The 18,283-nt window shown below is 36.3% G+C and overlaps 1 protein-coding gene across 3 annotated transcripts in view; it reads left to right on the forward strand.

Moving 5' to 3' along the window:
* Positions 1–18,283, forward strand: part of NBAS (NBAS subunit of NRZ tethering complex) — a 187,445-nt gene that overhangs the window by 141,365 nt on the left and 27,797 nt on the right. For all 3 annotated transcript variants that reach the window (XM_068937157.1, XM_068937158.1, XM_068937159.1), the window contains one exon: positions 1,244–1,439. In XM_068937157.1, coding sequence (XP_068793258.1) covers positions 1,244–1,439 — 196 coding nt within the window. The remainder of the gene's footprint in view (positions 1–1,243; positions 1,440–18,283) is intronic.

Consider the following 18,283-nt stretch of genomic DNA (forward strand, 5'->3'; position numbering starts at 1 on the left):
CTCCCACACGTGCACTGATGTTATTCCTTAGTTTGTATTTTAGAAGCAGGCTTTGCCAATTGCTGAGAAGTATAGTTTTAGTATATTAATAATTACATGGTTTTCCACAGTAGAATATTTTGGCTCCTTTATATTATGATAACATTGAATGATTGAAATGTGTAGAAATGTGTGTATTAGGAAAGCATAGAAAAGGTCACTTAACCTTCTAGCCTCAATATTCTCTGAAAGTAGATCACATAGTACAAGAGTGTATTTTTTTTTTTTTAATGATAGTCTGTTCTTCATGATTCCTTTGTTTCCTGAAGTGTATCAGTGTTGAAAACTTTAAAGGGTTTATCAGAATGTTTGAGGGTAGCATATTTGTTTAGATAGAGACAATATAATAAGTCAGTGATGGCCAGCTTCTTTCTAGGAGTGCTTATGCCTAACTGTGACTGATAACCAGAAACCAGATATCAGTGCTTGCCTACCATCAGCTTTCCAATATGGCCTGTGCTCAGATATGGTTAAAAAAGCAAGTGGAATTCTAAGAATTATTAAGATAGAGAACAGTACAGAAAATGACAAAACATAGGATGAGAAGGTAAAGAAGCCCATGAACCACACGTGATCTGTGCATGTATTTTATTTTTACTAGGTACACTTCATTTCAAGGCTGTATCAGCAGTGTTTAGATTGTTCTCCTAAGCAAAATCAATTTCATAATAATTGTGGATTAGAAGGATAAATTACGTAAAATATCAGAGGTTATTTAGCCTAGTTGGACCTTACTGTGTTTTTGCTGATCTTGTAGAGATGGGTTTCTTGAAACTGTAATCAAATGCTAGAGAAGCTGGCCTGTGATAAATTTCAGTTGGGTTTTGATTTATTTATTTGTTTGAATATATTTTATTTTTATTCATATGAGAACATTATTTAAATAAAGACAACTGTTGATGAAGATTTTACAAGTTGATGCAGTTGGTACAACACGGTCATGCTTGTTACCAAATCACGGGGGCAGGCGTGCAAGGAATGGCGTTCTTTGTACTTCATACAGCAATTTTGAGGGATGCCCGTTTAGCACATGTTCACTTGGGTTTCAGTTCTGCATAACAAGAAAGAATAATTTATGAGCCTTCTGAGGAGATTTCTTGCAGTTCAACAGAATGTACTTGTAAACAATTTTGAAAATGCATGTCGTTTTGGGGTTAGGTTTGTTGAAGACTGTTAACACTGAATTGTTTAACTTGAATTCCAGGGAGAAAGTAGTTTCTTCAGAGGACCTTCTGGAGTGGTTGAGACCTTTCTGTGGTGATGACTCTTTACCGGTGAAGCCTCGCATCAGAGCGCTCCAAATCATGGAGCAAGCGTTCCACCTCAGTGACGAGGACAGCAAGCTACTCGTGTTCTTCAGAACGCAAGCTATTCTCCGAGCTTGCTGGCCTGAAACAAAGGTATTAGCATTGACTGCTATAAATAATAGCATGCAGCTGTTTCTATACAAAGATTGTATAATGAAATATTAATTTTCAGTATGTGGTTGTGATGCATCTTGTCAGTATGGATAGCAGTCCTACCTTCCTACCAGATGGGGCTCTAATAAATTGTGGCTCTCTATAGAGCAGAGATAGTTGATAGATTTCCTTGGCTTCTCTTTGGGATCACAAGTACAGAATACCAAACTGCATCAAGCAGGTTTTCTTCCATGTCATGCATTGGCTTCTAATTTTTATATATTGTTTCTCTTCTGACTACTGTTTTCTGTCACTTTTACCTTCCCTATTTATCATCTACTTGGTGTAGTGCTGCAATCAGAGTTACAGCTAGAATTTCTCTTTTTTTTTTCTAAGCTCTTTCTTTAAGTGTTATCTCATAAAGAGGCACTGGGAATATAAGGATAATGTCAAATGAAAAGATTTGCTTGGTGGGAAATGCATTTGGTCATGGAGGCAATTGTTGCCCCTTTAAAAGGCAGTACCCAACAGCTGAAAGATAGTAATTTCTTAAAACGATTCATGCCTTTAACTGACCAAGTGAGAATTTTAACTCTCTTTCAGTATAAAGTCAGAAAAGGTGAGGTAAAATCATTACTGAAAGAAGTTACTCTAAGCTATTCCGGATTTCCTCGCTAAGAGAGACAGCATTTTTAGCCCAAGTTTTGGAGTCTAAGATGGATTACCTTTCCTCCTGAATTAAAGGATGAGGAAATGCCTAGCTTTCACTTTTTTTTAACATACATAAAAGTACTAAAATTCAGCATTTCTTCTGCAGAATGTAGAAGCTGGCTTGTTTCCTACCCTCCTTTTAGGAGAATACTCCTTTGTTCTTAATCGTCATGCACTACCTTCACGTGAATCTGAATAAAACTGCTATATTGCTTGATGTTTTGTTACAGCGTACAATGTATAAAATGTTTCCCCTCTTTTTTTATCCAATTGGCTTTACTGGGACTTTGGAGTTTTTGTTTGTTTGTTTGTTTTTCCACTTGTGCATGTGTGTGCACATGCAAGTGTAGGATGGCAAGGGGATATGAGTTAATTTTATGCCTTGGTAGTTCAAAGATGCAGGACTTGTCCCTTCCCTCGTCTGAGCTGTGTTTGCAAAGTGTGTGCTGAGTTGGTCCTCTCACCTTTTTGTTATGGAAAAAATGAGCGTATGAACTCTATACATATCCTACATGATTTATGTGCAGACCCGTATATGCCCCTAACGATTTTCAGATCTGTTTTTTCCAATTTTGTTTAGCTGACGTGCACATTATTTTTAATTAGAAATTAGCTCTTTGGGTAAAAAGAAAACTTTAATGAAAACTTAAAATAAATTTGTGTATGTCATTTCTATTATCACCGTTGTGTCCAATTCTAGAAATGTCTAGAAAACAAGAGAAAAATTAATAGATTGAAAGGGGTTCAGAACATAGATCAAAGAATAATCCAAGACTGGAAAGTATCTTCTAGTGAAATTTTTCAGGAATGAGAACACTTCAGTTTATCAAGGAGAGTATTATGAAGCTCCATACTTGAACTCTAGAAGTTTATAGAAGCCAGGAACTGAAATTCGGTTGAAAGATTTTGTCAGTTTATCAGGCAAATATTAAGACAGGTGATGGGGGAACAACACACAATGGCCAAAAGTTAAAACTACACAAATTCAGATTAAAAAACAACAACAACAGATTTTTAGGTGACCAAACTGAATATTTTTAACAGTTTAACTTGTATGCTTGTTCAGGTGTGTTCTTACTGTTGTTGTTTTAACACCGATAAGGTTCTTGTCGGATAACCATTAATACTTTAACTGCTTCATTTCATGACAAACTTTAAGTGCTTAATATCAGAGTAGGTTTTTTTAGAGCTTCTGCATTTAGTCTTCTAGGTACAGTGAAAATGTCTTAAATGCTTAACAGGAAGGAGCATTCTTGTTGTAGTATCACAGCTATCTTTGAAGCTTGTGTTATTTTGAAATCATATGAGTATCGCTTGCTTCATGTAAAATTATTCAGAAGTAGAATTACTTTTCATCCGTCTTCTGAATGCCTCTTCCATTCACATCCCGCATCCCTTCCATGAAAATACCAAATGCTTATGGAACTGAAATAGAACCTGATACCTCCTACAAAACCTGCGCACAGAAGTATTTTATATTCACATAAAATAAAAGCAGTACCTCAGTTCTGACTCACTGAGCTGAGGTCATTCAAGACAATAATCTTAAAAAGAAAATGCTTATCTCTTGGCTCCTTTAAAAATTATTTTTCCTTGCGTTTACAGTAATACAGGCACTTCATTCCTCAGTCATTCTTCAGGTGTGTGTCTGAGATGATTCTTGATCTTCAGTTTTTTGTTAGTATATAATATCCTTTGGTAATATTTCTGTTAGCTGTGGCTATTCTTTCCAGTCCAAAAGGACTTCAAGTCTGAAGCGTTGAACTGAAACATGTAAATACTAGATGTAGATAATAAGTTTAACTTTACGGTAGAAGAAAGAGAAAGCAACTGTTATTTGAAAAAAATCTTGCAAGTGTCATTAAACTTAAGAATTGTAGGTCAGGTCACTTTTATTAGTCAGTGTATAGAACTTCACAGCATAAAAGTAGAACCGTTTACTTTTGTCTCGTGATGTTTTAGGACCTGATTAAATCCACTGCATGCCAATTATACAGTAATATCTCCTTCCCATAGTAATGCTACACTGCCTGTAGTTAAATAATATTGTACTCGAAACATCTTTGATCTATGCAAGGATTTTTAAAGAGATTTTTAGAATCAGTAGTTATTCAGTGTTTCAGATTCAGCCCAAAATTACAGTGATTGCTCTAGTGTAAACTCTTGACAGATGATCCTCGATATGAAGGAGTTTCCTGTGGAAAGAATGCTTCTTTCATAGTTCAAGAAGCCTTCAGCTTGCCCACTGTTTGGCTGGTGTCAGTCAGATTGTGCTTCTTGAATAAATAAACTGGCAGTGTTGCAGCAGTTTAGAGTTAAGTAAGGGTCAGGTGAAGTGAAACTGAACTGCCTCTTCTTATGGAGAGGCTGGAAAGAGCGTGCTCATCTTGTGTCTGCGCAGAGACACATAAATTATAGGAACACAGAAAAGCACTGTTTGGAAGGCACCTCTGGAGATCACCTGGTCCAAACTTCTGTTCAATGCAAGACCTTAGGTTTTTATCTAGGGACCTGTTAAGCTGAGCCTCAAGTATTTCCAGTGAGGGAGATTTTCCTGTTTCTCTTGGCAACCAACTCAAATGTGTAATTATCCTCATAGTGAAGAGGGCTTTCTTCCTTCTATCCAGATTGAATTTCCCGTGAAGCAACCTGTACCCATTGCCTCTCAATCTGTTATTGTGCATCCTTGTGAAGAAACTGTCTCCGTCTTCTATAACTGCCTTTCAGGTATTGGCAGACTGTGACTGGTGAACAAACTAAATTCATTCAACATTTCTTCATCTCCGAAGTTCTCAAACCCTCTGATCATTTTGGTAGCCTCATGTTGGACCCTCTCCAGTTTTCCAGTCTCTCTACAGGACACAGTATTCCAGGTGCAGCCTGAGAAGTACCAAGCACAGTGTAATAATCACATCCCTTGATCTGCAGGTTATACTCTTGCTGGCGTGCCTTCCCGGCTGTCAGGACACGCTGCTGGTGCAGACTCAGCTTGTGCTGTCCAGGACCCCAGAGCCTCCTCAGCAGAGCTGATCCCCAGGCAGCCAGACCCCAGCCTGTCCTGCTGCTTGGGATTGTTCTCTCCTGGGCACAGGACTTTACATTTACCTCTGTTAAACTTCATGCAATTCTTGTTGGCCCAACCTTCCAGCCTGACAAAGCCATATAATAAAAAGCACAATTGCTACGCTAAATAAACTCAAATCTTTCAGAGCTAATTATAATGAAATACATATACAATTCTGTAATATATAATTCTCTGTATATAGTATGTATTCTTTAGCTAAGTTCAGAAATAGTTTTCATAACTAACATGAACGAAAGCTGTCCTTATGCACATATATATATATATATATATATATATATATAAAAAATTATTTTTTTTCCTCAATGCCTGCTACAGAGTGCAATCATAAGAGTGCTGCTGAAACATATTTAAAAATAATTCTAATTTTCATGTCAGCTCAAGCTAGATGTGGCAGATGGAATTCTTTGTTTCTGGTGGATACTTTGTGCTAGGTAACGGTGTGTGTGATTGAGACTGAAAAGTCGTATTGGTTAGTCTGCTAGGTACTAGTAACTGACAGTTGGGGTTCTTCCCTAATGTCCAGGAAAACAAATGAACAATCCATTTGACAGGCAATTTGTTTTTGTTTTTCTCTTTTAGCCGGGTGATATCAAACTGTCATCCAGGAGTTAGTATTATGAAAAGGAAATGATAAACTTATTTGACAAATAAATTTGCTTATTTTGTGAATTAACAAACAGGGGAGATTGTTTAATAAGATAGCATACTGTAAATTGTGTTCTCTATATTTTTGCTAGGCTCATTTCAAAATCCTTCATGGTATATTAGTAAAATAGTTACACTGCATAATTCAGTATTTACATCGCTGCTGAAAAGTAAGGGAAAAGATTTGTAGAGGAGGTGTTGGCAAAGCATTAATTAAAAAGTTTCTCTTGTCCAGGTTGATGTTTTGAGTGCAAAGACCTTAAAAAGGCATCCCTATGCTACAGAAGGCGAAGCTGAAGAACAGTTTAAAAATTTTGTCAGGTTGTTGCGTAATCCTGGGTAAGCCGGGGCTAAAAATAGAAATTAGGAATTACTTCTTTCAGACACGCACTATGCCGTGTGCTAGCTTTCAGACAGCTGTGACGCTCAGTTTTGTCTATAAGTATCTATTTCTCTAACATCACTACACCTTTATGAACTCAGTCATCCTTTCTCATGTAGCAAAGCAGTAAAGCCCTTGAGATCACATCAAAACAGTGGGATCTAATTCTATTATTAACTAATAGAGGAATGTATATAAGACTTTTTAATATAAATTTAAAATTGTAAGAATTAAAAACTATATTCAGTATATTACTTCCAAATTGTTTTATCCTTACTTAGCTGGCATTTTTTGCACACTTTTAGAAGGTTCCGTCTTCTCCCTTGGTACAAAAAGGGACTTCAGATATTGTAAAGAATGAATGTGTTTCCTATTGAGAAAAGATAAATTTAATGATATTGCAGAGTTCAATTACCAGAAAATGTGTGAAAGCCACCCTCAGTGTCTCTAGTAATCCTCTTAGTCAGGCTTTGCATACATCAAAGAGAGACTTAATATTTAATTATGCTCTAGGTGCCATAAGTAGTGGTCCCACAAATCAATGTGCTGCTGGGAAACAGGCCAGCTCTTACAAAATTAAAAATGTACCTTACGGAAGCAGCTACCTATCAAACAGTCAGAAACAGAGCGATTTCCAGTTCTTTAATGATTGGTTAACAGAATTAAAAATTCAGAGGTCCTCGTTTTTCAAAGGCTTGGGAGTCTTTAATTCACATTCCAGTAGCATCCGACAGCTATTGGAAGGAGGATGTGCGTGTTGTTTTAATCCCCTTGATGAATTTTATCTGAGCTCTTCAGGTTCTGTAATTTTCTAGTTAACTGGTGCATGAAAAATATGGGTCAAAATACTGACGTTTTCTTTAAATAAAAAAAAACATTTTGGGGGGGGTAAGAAAAGATGTCACTTAGAACATTCATGTCTTAAATTCTAGCTTTTTCCGTCTAAGACTGGAAATTCATTTGTACAAGATATAAAAAATATATTCTGTAATGATTTGCAGCAATATGACTAATATGTGCAGAATGCCTGCTTATAGGTTGTGGGTGTTGTACGCGGTCATTCAGTTCAGTCAGAAACCAGTTACAATGCAAAAGTTTCAGTAACGAGTTAAAGAGTTTTGCCCCAGGAAGTAGTAGGGGCATTAGTAAAGGTTCTGTAGGTAAATCAAATTTAACTTATGAAAGGAATTTCACATTCCTGACACTCTTATAGGACACACCTTGTCATAAAAGGATTGTTTCATTATTATGCAAATAACAAATGTAATTACTATTTTAATGCCACTTAAATGCAAATAGCCTTGTCATTTAGAAAAGGTAATCTCATTTAGCCTTTCCCCTTAGATTGTTAAATTATGCTTTTTTTTCATGATCTTGAAGGTATAGAGAGCTGCTGAGTGCTGAGCGTTTTTGCACATTGGCAGGGATGTCTAATATGAATTTGGGACTGTAACTTTAAGCACAAATTTTTTTGTTTATTTGTTTAAAATTTAGCTTTGAAAAATTTCCAAGTGAATTTGTATGACATTCCTCACCCCAAATTCATTTTAGGGTTTAAATTCTGATGGTAGACTTCTGTACGTTCTCATAGGCAGCTTAGATAGCTTCTATGCAACTTCTATGCAACCTTAGTGATGCCTAACGTTAATGTAATGACTTTGTGAGAATCTGTGTATGGGTGTCAAATCTCCACTGCTCTTTTGTTACTCTTCCCTCAGTATATGAAAAATATGTATCTTTTTATGCAGTATTTCAGGACGTCTTAAAGAAAGCTCTCAGTGAAAAGAATAATTCAGCGTCCTATGAGTTGCGGATTTGTCCAGTTACCTGTGCTTGTGTCTATTAGGTTTGAACGTAAGTATTGGGAAAGAGGAGTGTGATTAAGAATTCCCAAGTCATTTTGGTGAAGCCATTTGCCAGCTATCAGATAGCAATGGCCTACATTTAGCCTAATCTGTCAAAATGTAGGTGAAGGAGCTGTATCTGTTTAACTCTCAGCCATCTTCTATTTGTGAAACATGCTTAATTAGAAGAGGGATTTATGGTCCTATCAACTTGGAGTAAATTAGTGAAGATGTTGTTTATCATTCTAGAGACGCTGTTTCTCTACTGATAATGCATAAAAATTAGGTTAAAGAAATTTAATTTGTTTTGATTAATTTTTGGCAATGCTAATTTCCGTTTGTTGCAGATGCAATTTATCCATATGAAAATACGTATAACGTATTGTTTCTGGGAGCATAAATTGTAGTCTGTATGATTAATTAAATACTTGGAAATGAAAAATTTCCAGTAAGTACCCAGGTAAAACAGATAACAGGAGAGATGAAATGAAGAGAAATAGAGTGAGCGTGAGGGGCTGGAACGGGAGCTTTGGGTGGCCCAGTGTTCTCTCTGCGCTCTTCTGTTCCGCAGAACATTCGCTGTTCTGTGCATTTCATCGCTTCCTGTTCCGTTCGCTGCACCTAAGTGTGCAATTCCAGTCTTGTTATCTCAGCCAAGATGTTTTCTGCCTGTAACTATTCGTACCTCCATCTGTGAGCCCACTGTGATATGCCTTGTCCCTCTCGACATGAGGTAATCGGAGAAGGAACGTGATGTCATTGTGATCTGGAAATTAACAGTATGTCCTTATGCATTCAGGTGCCGTGCTTGCTCTTTGCAAGCTGCACGTTGAACAGAGGCCTCTCAGGTTTTCACAGTGAGACTCAGGTTCCTGTTTTGACTTGAAGGGGTTGGTTTGGAGTATTTTAAAAGATGATAGCCATATTTGCCATTGTGTGGCCATTTGCTTAGTTTATTTGGCCATTTACTTAACTCAATTTTTAAGTCAACTGGAAGCTTCTTGCTACGGAGCTCTTGACTAATATAAAATAGCTCAGTTGTCCATGGTTTTATCTGTTCAGTGCCTGTAGTCCTCCCAAGGAATCCGCTAGTCTACAAGCAAAGGGGCAGTCATAAACTCATGAGGAATTCTGCTCTTTACCTTTTACCATTTGATCCTAGACTGGATTTTCTGTTTTTTGTTTTGTTTGTTTGTTTGTTTGTTTGTTCGGGCCCTTTTCAGTAGATTTCAAGTTCTTCAGTGGTTTCTAGTCAGGGATATCGTTAAAAGCCTTTTGAGAATGTAAATAAATTGTTAAGCTGTTTTTCTTTAAGCGTTATTTTATGTATATCTTAAAGGAATTCTAATGTAATGTATTAATAATTATGGTGGTCAGTTGATTTCATGCTTTTTTCAAGCAGTCTGTCTTATTCTTTCAATCTACTTAACAGTTGACAGTATCTTTTAGAGATCTGTAAACTCTGTGTCATCTGAGGAGTCACCCTGTGTACTTATAAAGTACTTCTTTGTTGCCGTTTCATACTAGCTGTTGAGAGAGAGTTTTTTTTCCTTAAGAAAAATAGCCACTTTGTGTTTAACCTCCCTTAGAAACAGTGTATATAAACTCTAGTCCTTTCTGCTTTTTAAAATGTAAATTTGTCTGATGCTTAAGTAGCTATTAGGGGTTTTTTTCCTGTTTAAAAAAAAAAGTTCTGTTCTATTTGTAAACTCAAGTCCGGAATAGACATCAGCACAAAATTTTGCATGAATGTGCCATTTAAGGGGATTTTCTTCCTATATTTAGGAGGATGAACCTGAATATATTGTCGCTATTATTCAGACTCAGCTGTTGTTACCTTTTTAAATTAACATCTGTGAAATAACTTCAAAGACTGAATTCAGAATGACTCTACCTTGTATTTCTCCAGGACTAGCCGTTGAAGGAATCAGCCTATTTCTTAAGAGATAACAAAGAAGGAGTTTTTCCACACTGTTTTCCAGTTCAGAAATCTGTCTGGCTTGTGTGTGGATTGCAGGCAAGTAAGATTCTGTGTGGGCGTACAGCCTCGATGGTTCCTTAGGTCCCCTCAAAGATCTCCTCTGACAACAGGATTTCACAGAAAATTATGTAAAACTGGAGGGAAGGAAAAATCCTGCATCTTTTATATTTTAAGGAAACTTAGAAGCATGGCCGCTGTTACTGTTAGCTAAAAGTTCACAAAGTTATGTCCTGCCAAATAAATGCTGTGCTTATCAGACCTAGATTTTTAGATTTTCTGAAAATTTAAGCAATGTTTCTTTGGATCAGAATAGGGCCAGAAGTTCTCCCTAGTGAATGAGAGTGAAGTTCAGATTTTCAACTCCTTTATAGAGAGGCTTTTCTCCTCAGCCAAGAATAATCTTCAGCATGAAGGACTGCACTACTTTTATGCTTAAGCAACAGAATCTGATTAAGATAATAAACCCATATTCTTTGATTGTATGCTAAGAGCAGTGAAATCTATGCTAAACCCAAGTAATATCTGCTCCTCTGCAGCATGATGCCCTTCCCTTTCAAATTAGTTAGGAGAAATGCTGCCTGTAATATATTTCTTCACTTTGCTACATGTTATAAGCCTGAAAGCCCGCTTTGCCTAGGGCGTAGGTCCTTGTTTATTTCTGATCGTGTGGATTTTAAGTGATTTGCAATTTACTTCAAATGACGGGGAAAAAAGCACACTGCATGCATAATGCCAAATAGTATGACGACTGCATAGTGTCGCCTACCTGCTTTGATTATTGCATTATTATTCTGATTATGCAACAGAAGAGAAGAGTGTTTTGGTTTCTGTTGGGTGGTTATTTTTCAAAAATGCAGCGTTTACTTTGTCAGGTTAACCTATCTGCATGATGACACTTTGGGAAAATTAATTTTGACAAGTGTTCATTTGAATGAAGAATTTTTGTTAATTGTTTTTCCTCTATTAGCAAGAATTGGAGACTTTCTTTGGGACAGCAGTTATTATACATGCAGTTGAATACTGGGAGCTTGCGCATGCACTGCTTCTTAATGTTAGTGATGATCAGAAAGGTAGACTGAAGAGCCATTTTACATGAGTTATGGGGAGAAATGGCTGACGTTAATGTAACTGCTTAAAGTCAAAAGTCGCTTTTAAGGAGTAAAAGCTTATCATTTTCAGGCTGCATCTTCCATCACCTTTCTTCTATTTCAAATTTGGAATATCTATATATAAATTGTTTGCAAAGGAGGGAATAGCGATTAGTAGCTGGTACATACAAGTAAAAAGGATTACATGTTGTGAAATCCCGCATGTTGCGTAGATGTTAGTTTTAGCCATGTTTTACCTAGATCTAAGTTTTCACCTATCAGCTGACACCTAGTCAATGAACATTTTAAAAAACATGTATGTTAATCTTGTTTCTTACAGTTTTATCTGTCTAGCTGTATAATTCTTCTAAATACATATTTTTTTTCCTTTCTTTGCCCTTCCCTATCCATCTCTCAATCTATGTAAAACCTTCTTATAGAGGTTTTGTCTGTGCTGAAGTTTATTTACAGAGCAGTCTCCTGTAGAATACAAATGAATGGATTTTATTTTCTGCACACATTATGCATTTTTATGCATTCGAGAACGCACTTGTGTTTACTTGAATCTATGTGCATTTCTCAGTGAAGTTGAGCTGCATATCAAGCAGAAAGGGGATTAAACAATATACAAATGAGTTTGGGGGAAAAAAAAAATTCTTAGGTACTTCTACAAGACAGGCAGGTCAACATGTGGCTGAGCCTTTGTTTAATTCATCACCATTAGACTTTTTGTGGTTTTTTTTTTTTTTTTTGAGTAAACTTGAATACCATCAGTGTACTTATCCTATTCGTTGACTTCCATCTGAGCATGATTTGGCTTGTGAGATCACATCCCTGCAGTAACTGTGTGCAGCAGGCCTTCAAGTGTGGCAAGCACTATTAATTTGTAATAATTTTTAATATAGCGTGTCCAGTTTGGGGGGAAAGTGCAAGAAAGCCTGACCAGATGTGGGTTGTGAACATTGGGTTTGCCATCCAAAACTTTGACTTCCATTTTAAGTTTATTTCCTGCTATAACAAGATTTCATATTGATAGCAGACACTGCTTCTTGGTGTGTCAAACAGTAGCTGTTCTAAGTCCAAGTCAGAGTAGCCTATATTCTCTTTCTTGCTTCTGTTCGAGACTCAGAATAAGCTCCATCGAGAACTGTTGTCTGCTTGCTTATCTTAAACTCAAATGGAGGCGGCATTGTCACCTAGGCCTTTGCACTGCTCTCGAGTTATATTCCCCCTAGCAATGGAAATCAACAGTACTTTGAATGTGGTGGGGCTTTTTTTGGCGTGTGTTTGTTTAAGTGGAGAAGGTACACTGAATTACACCAGAAAAAGTACAAATTTACCGATTTTTTCCTTAAAGCTATTGCTTTTCATTAATTATGATTGCTCCATAAGCATATCTTCACAAAGGCTCCTTTCAAGGAAGGGAATTTAATCTGCAGAATTGGCCCATTCTCAAAACCAGATCATGTATTTTCCTATGATATTTTTCCAAATTCTTTCATTGCTGTGGGGGCATTCGTGAGCCCAGTAAAACAGTTTTGGGAAGTTGCCAGTGTCTCAGCTGTGATTTACCCCCTCATAATTTCCATATAATATGTTTCTATTTATTGAAATCCAAATCAGATGGTTATTAGGATTGTGTCTACATATAAGCTTAAGTGGATGAAATAAATAAGATGAAAAAGTAGCGTTTAGAACTGACAGGTTTCTCTGCCATAAGGGGAATATATTTGAAATACACTTCTGAGAAGGCAAAACTCACCTATGCGAAAGGAAAGATGGACTTCCCAAATGACATAAATCAGCATATGAATATTTTCTGTATAACTTCGTTCATGGCAAATTTTGACGTTGGATCATAAACGTCAAGTTTACAGTTTGGTTGTATGTATGCAATTTTCAAATTAAACTTTTCCTATTCACAGTGGTAAGAATAGACCAACATTTTTTTTATCATCTAAACCACAGTTTTCCATGATTTTTCTCAAAAGTAAAAATTTTCATAGGTTTCCCAAAAAATAGGAGGTGATAAAATAAGTCGCAGCTCCCTTATGGAGGATTCAACTCCAGTACTGGAGTTGACGGCAGTGTATTTCACTTCCTCATAGTAGTCATTTGGCAGTATTCCTATCTATCTATCTAGCTAGCTAAAATAATTCCTATACATACGTAGATATTATAAAATATATAAAAAAAATAATTCCTTTATATTTATATACATATATATATATATATATATATATATAAAATAATTCTAAAATATGGTGTGGATATTTACGGTATATAAAACTTAGTGTTATCTAAATACTTTATTTTAAAGATATTTCTTAATGTCCTTTACCCTGTACACGATAATGTGCTAGGACATAGAGTGAAAGGTATTGTACCATTGTACATTGTTTAAACTTTAAAAATTGCATAAATATTGAGGGGAAGAAACTGCAAGATGATATTAAGTTGAAAGTGAAGTCTATAGAATATGTCTGTGAGAAGCAAATTTCACTTGACCTTGTTGTATATAAATAATAACTTAAAGCTGTTTATACATATTACCCTAAACATTCATTTATGGCTGTTAGTTTAGTTCCATGGTTTAAATTCCATGTCTCACTTGGGAACCTTGCTTCAAAAATAAAGATGGGCTTAGGAAGAGTAATTGCGATCAGTTCTTTTCCTCTGAAAAGTGGATTTCTCCTCAGGTTAAGATGGCATTCTGCGTTGTCAAAATAGTCGGTTTGAATTATCTTTTGCTGTGAAACTTTTCCACTGCTAAGGTCTCGGAGCATTGTATTTCAGCCGCCTTGTCTCCAGTTGTACTATTGGAGAAGAAAAATTAAGCCTTTTGGTGCTTATTTTATAAGAAGCAGAGGATGCCTAAATTCAAAGCAGATCTAGATTAACAGTTATATAATTCCACTTTGATTTTGCTTTTCAGCTCAGATAGAGAATTAAATGACTTGTCTTTGTTTCCCTCGGTTGTTTTTGGCGAGGGAGCACAGTGTTAGCACTGAAATCGCATTGACTTCTAACACACTATTTAAACAGCTGTGATAGCATTGAATTTGCTTATATGAGAGAGCAATCAATAGAACCTGAACAGATTAAGTGTCCCAAACATCTTAGTACAAATAAATATGAAAATTAATAAAAATGAAAGAATGAAATGAGGAAACCATTTAAAACTGTGAGAGGCTCTCTTACTCTGTAAATGGAATGAATGAAGAAAAATGCCTGCAGATATGATTGCTTTACTAGTGGAAGTATTGAGGCTTTTTCTGAGAAGATGCATTGCTTTATTCACAGAATTGGAATTACACAGTTATGATTAAATTACTGATGTGTGGCAAGGTCATGCCTTCGTTTTCTTTGCAGCAGCTCACCTGTGTACTCACACTCAGTTGCATTGTGAGAGTACAAGTCTCACAGATTGAAAATAGGAGGCTTGCTTGAGTCCTTGTGTTCAATTCCACTTTTTTGAAAGCTGCATATAACAAGATGTTGTGGGCCCACTTTCTTTTCGTGATGAAAATTTTATTTAGATGTCCGAGTACATAAAAATGCCCATACAGCTTCGGTTCAAGTGTCCGTATAGCCCGGTGTTCTGTCTCCAGCAGTGGCCACAGACAGGAAAGGAAGAATAAGAGAAAGGCAAGTATATGTGAAACTTACCTCTTACAGTGCCTTCTTCTGTGGGTAGTCAGAAGTTAATAACGAACAGGAACTGGGAACAATCCTATGTGTAGACAAGCTCTAAATTCAAGTGTTACCATAGCATGATCTAGCAAGTAGAATCTGGATAAAGTCAGATTATGAAGGATTGCCTTCTAAGTGATAGCGAGGAATAATTTACCAGAAAGATATTAAACTTGTTTACTTGGCATCTTTAAGTCAAAAGATTCAGTTAGGAAGCACTCTAGCTCTCAAACAGTTTAGTGAAAAATCATTTGATAAAATTATGCATAGTGATATGTAGATTATTAGAATAGGTTACAATAATGTTTATGCTTCCAAATCTGTTACTATTCTTTCCAAGCTGTCTCTGTTGTTTTCTTGAGGATTTCCCTCTTGATCACATCCTGAAAAGATTTATTTTCTTTCAGGCAGCCTGGTTTAGAAATAATGGGATGCTAACAAGAGTGTTTGGGAATACAGCGCTTGTGGATTTGCCTTTAAAAAGGGTTTACTGTTGCTCTGAAATATGAGAGTTTTGACTAAGATATTTCAATATGTGCTTGTGTTTTTGCCTCGTTTCACAAGTATGGAACATGTCTAACGTAAAGGTTGGCAAGGTGTCCAGCATCTTGAAACAGTTTGAAGAGAACGAAATAACTAAGTAAAAAGCTTTTAAAAGTTCCTAACATTACCTTTGCAGGATGAATAGCTATATTATTTCAGTTATACAACTTTTTGGTTTTTTTTTTTAAACTGATAGTTTTTCACATTTGTGTTCATATAATGGGTAACTAAGTTTAAGATTCAGAGCGAGTTAAAGAGAGTTTTTATATGTCCTTTGCAACAAGTTTTTAGCTTTGCAACCCTATGCTGGAGGTAGACTTTTTGGCAGCCACGCGAATACCAGCAGATTGAGGCACAAGGTAGGAAGATTAAATTTTTCAATGACCGACTCTCTCTGACATGTTTGTATAGGAAGAGCAGTGTTTCTTTTCTTGATTTACCTGTTTAGATTATAATCTCTTTAAGGCAAGACTATCTGTTGTACTTTTGTGCGATGAACAGCACCCTGGCATTTCAGTTGCAGAAATTCTCTCAAGATGTTATCAGTCCTTTCAGTCATTGCCTTTAAAACCCCTATTAAGCCCTGTCTAGTGAGTGGAAGCTTTAGCATCAGCATTCCTTGTCTTGAGTCTGAGTAAAATCTTTTCATATCACTCTATTATTTTAAAACACAGCATAGATGAAGTCTCTACCACGAGCGCTGGAGATGGGGTGAATAAATAAAAACTTAGTGGGAGTCTGAATGAACTGAGAATGTATTGTAGCAATAAGGGCCTATTCAAATGCCTGCTTAGTGATTCTATTTTTAATGCCCTATTAATTCAAATTTACACTGCAGAGAGGAACATGAAATTATCTTGAGATGTTTACATTTACAATCTGGTGGATGTAATAAAATGGATTTTATAATGATGCAAATCAGTAGGTTTTTGGTTGTGGCTCTTGGATACCAACCACAAATATCTCTGCCTTTCACGTAGGGAATTGGTTTTAAGCACTGATGTCGTTTATCTCAACAACGCAAGCGATTATAATGAAAGAAAATATTTTTGCGATTTCTACATCTCGGTTCTTTAACGGCCAGCACCTTTATCAATTCTTTCCTCAGAACATTAGTAGTGAATAAAATATGTTAATGAAGACCATGGCTCCGTCATGCTTGCAGAGAATAGAAATGTAAATTGCTGAATAGATTTCCTTGGGCAAGGGGAGGTGCAGGGATCTGCTTTAGTTTTCCTGCTCAGCATCCCCTATATAAGTAGACAGCATCTTGTATTTTGTGTCGGGGAGGGAGAGGGGATGTCTCCAACGGAATTGTTTTCCTCTCATTAACACTTAAGCTTTTTAAAAAGAGCTCCCTCTAGATTATCTGCAAAGTTGGTCAGTGTCAGATTCTCAAATATAGTTTAAGCAGTACAGCATTTGCAACTCTATCAGATGTCTCTGTCCTTTAGGATTAGGAGAACTTTATATGTTGATTTCTGTGCCTCAGGGACACAATTTACATACAGCAGCATACTACTGCAGCTGTACGTGCTGATTTAAACTAAATTCCATTGCAAGAGCTGGATAATATAACAAGCTAAACAACTCATCCTGTCGACTACCATGCCGAAAGTCTTATCAGTGATGTGTGAAATCCCACTTTTGTATTTAACATTATCTTTCTTTAAGTTGTATAATCTTATAATTTTTACAAAATTACAGATTTCTAAGAGCTATGGCACAAACTTTGAGGGAACTTTTCGTCTGTGACTCCATGTATAACGTAATGAATATCTATAAAGCAATTAACAAACCTGTAAAATAAGAAGATGATTCAAAACTTGATGCCTGGAAAGTGGACGAAGTGTGTTGAGAGGTCTCAACCTTTTAGGCATGCAGTAATATAAGGAGGAGACCTATATAAATCTTTGTGAAAGGTTTTGTCCTCGGGCAGAATATTTTGGAGTTTTATTTGAGGAGGGATTGTAACTGCATTAGGCTTTTATTTCAGTACTGGGTGTAAATAACACACAAATGCAAGTATTCTTAGAATGGCAGAAGTCAGATAAAGGGTATATTTGTGCTCAGGCAATACAGCGTTGACAAGATGAGAAATACCTAAACCGATTGCCAGATTCCTTTTATTATTTATACTGTAGCAGTAAAAGCACTCCTACCTGTATGCCTCACATATTCTATACATAAAACCAAATGTTTTAAGACACTTGTAGGAATCTTGTCTGATGTAACTTCCTATTAGCAAAACGATGTCAGAACTGAGATGTTGTGGCCAATTGTTTGATAAATAGCTGGATTCCGGCAACAAATTTTTCAGGAAATGTTTTAGTTTTTCTCTGATTTACAAATAAGAGCAAGATAAAAACTGTCCCTGTATGTGACTGAATATGAGCTATGTTGAGTCTAGTGAATCTGCTGCTGATAAGCAGACCGTAACTACTTTTTAAGAAAAAAAGCTGTTGTCATGGCTGAACCTGATTCAGTGCGGTATATTGTGTGGCTATGCTCAGAGACACCAATAGCAGATGAAACAGACATTTGAGTTATGGCTTTTAGTATGCCTAGCTGCTACAGACCAGAGTTACAATATTCACTCCGTTCAGAAATTCCTGAAAGAAATTTGGTTGATTTATTGTCTTGGTCAATATCTGAGAAAGGTAGACGGAATTTGACTTCCTTATTAAGCAGAGGTAATCTGGGATGAGTCAGATATTCCTTCATGGGCCATCATGACCACTGCCAATGAATAGCAGAAGAAACTGGGAAAAGAGGTGAAAGCAGTGCTCACAAGGAGAACGCGTAACTAAGAGAGATTTGCGCTTGTTCAAACAGCTGTTAGTATGTAATACAGTTTTAAGCACATTCTGTG

This window comes from Struthio camelus, chromosome 3 (assembly GCF_040807025.1).
Source record: "Struthio camelus isolate bStrCam1 chromosome 3, bStrCam1.hap1, whole genome shotgun sequence".
Lineage (NCBI taxonomy): Eukaryota > Metazoa > Chordata > Aves > Struthioniformes > Struthionidae > Struthio > Struthio camelus.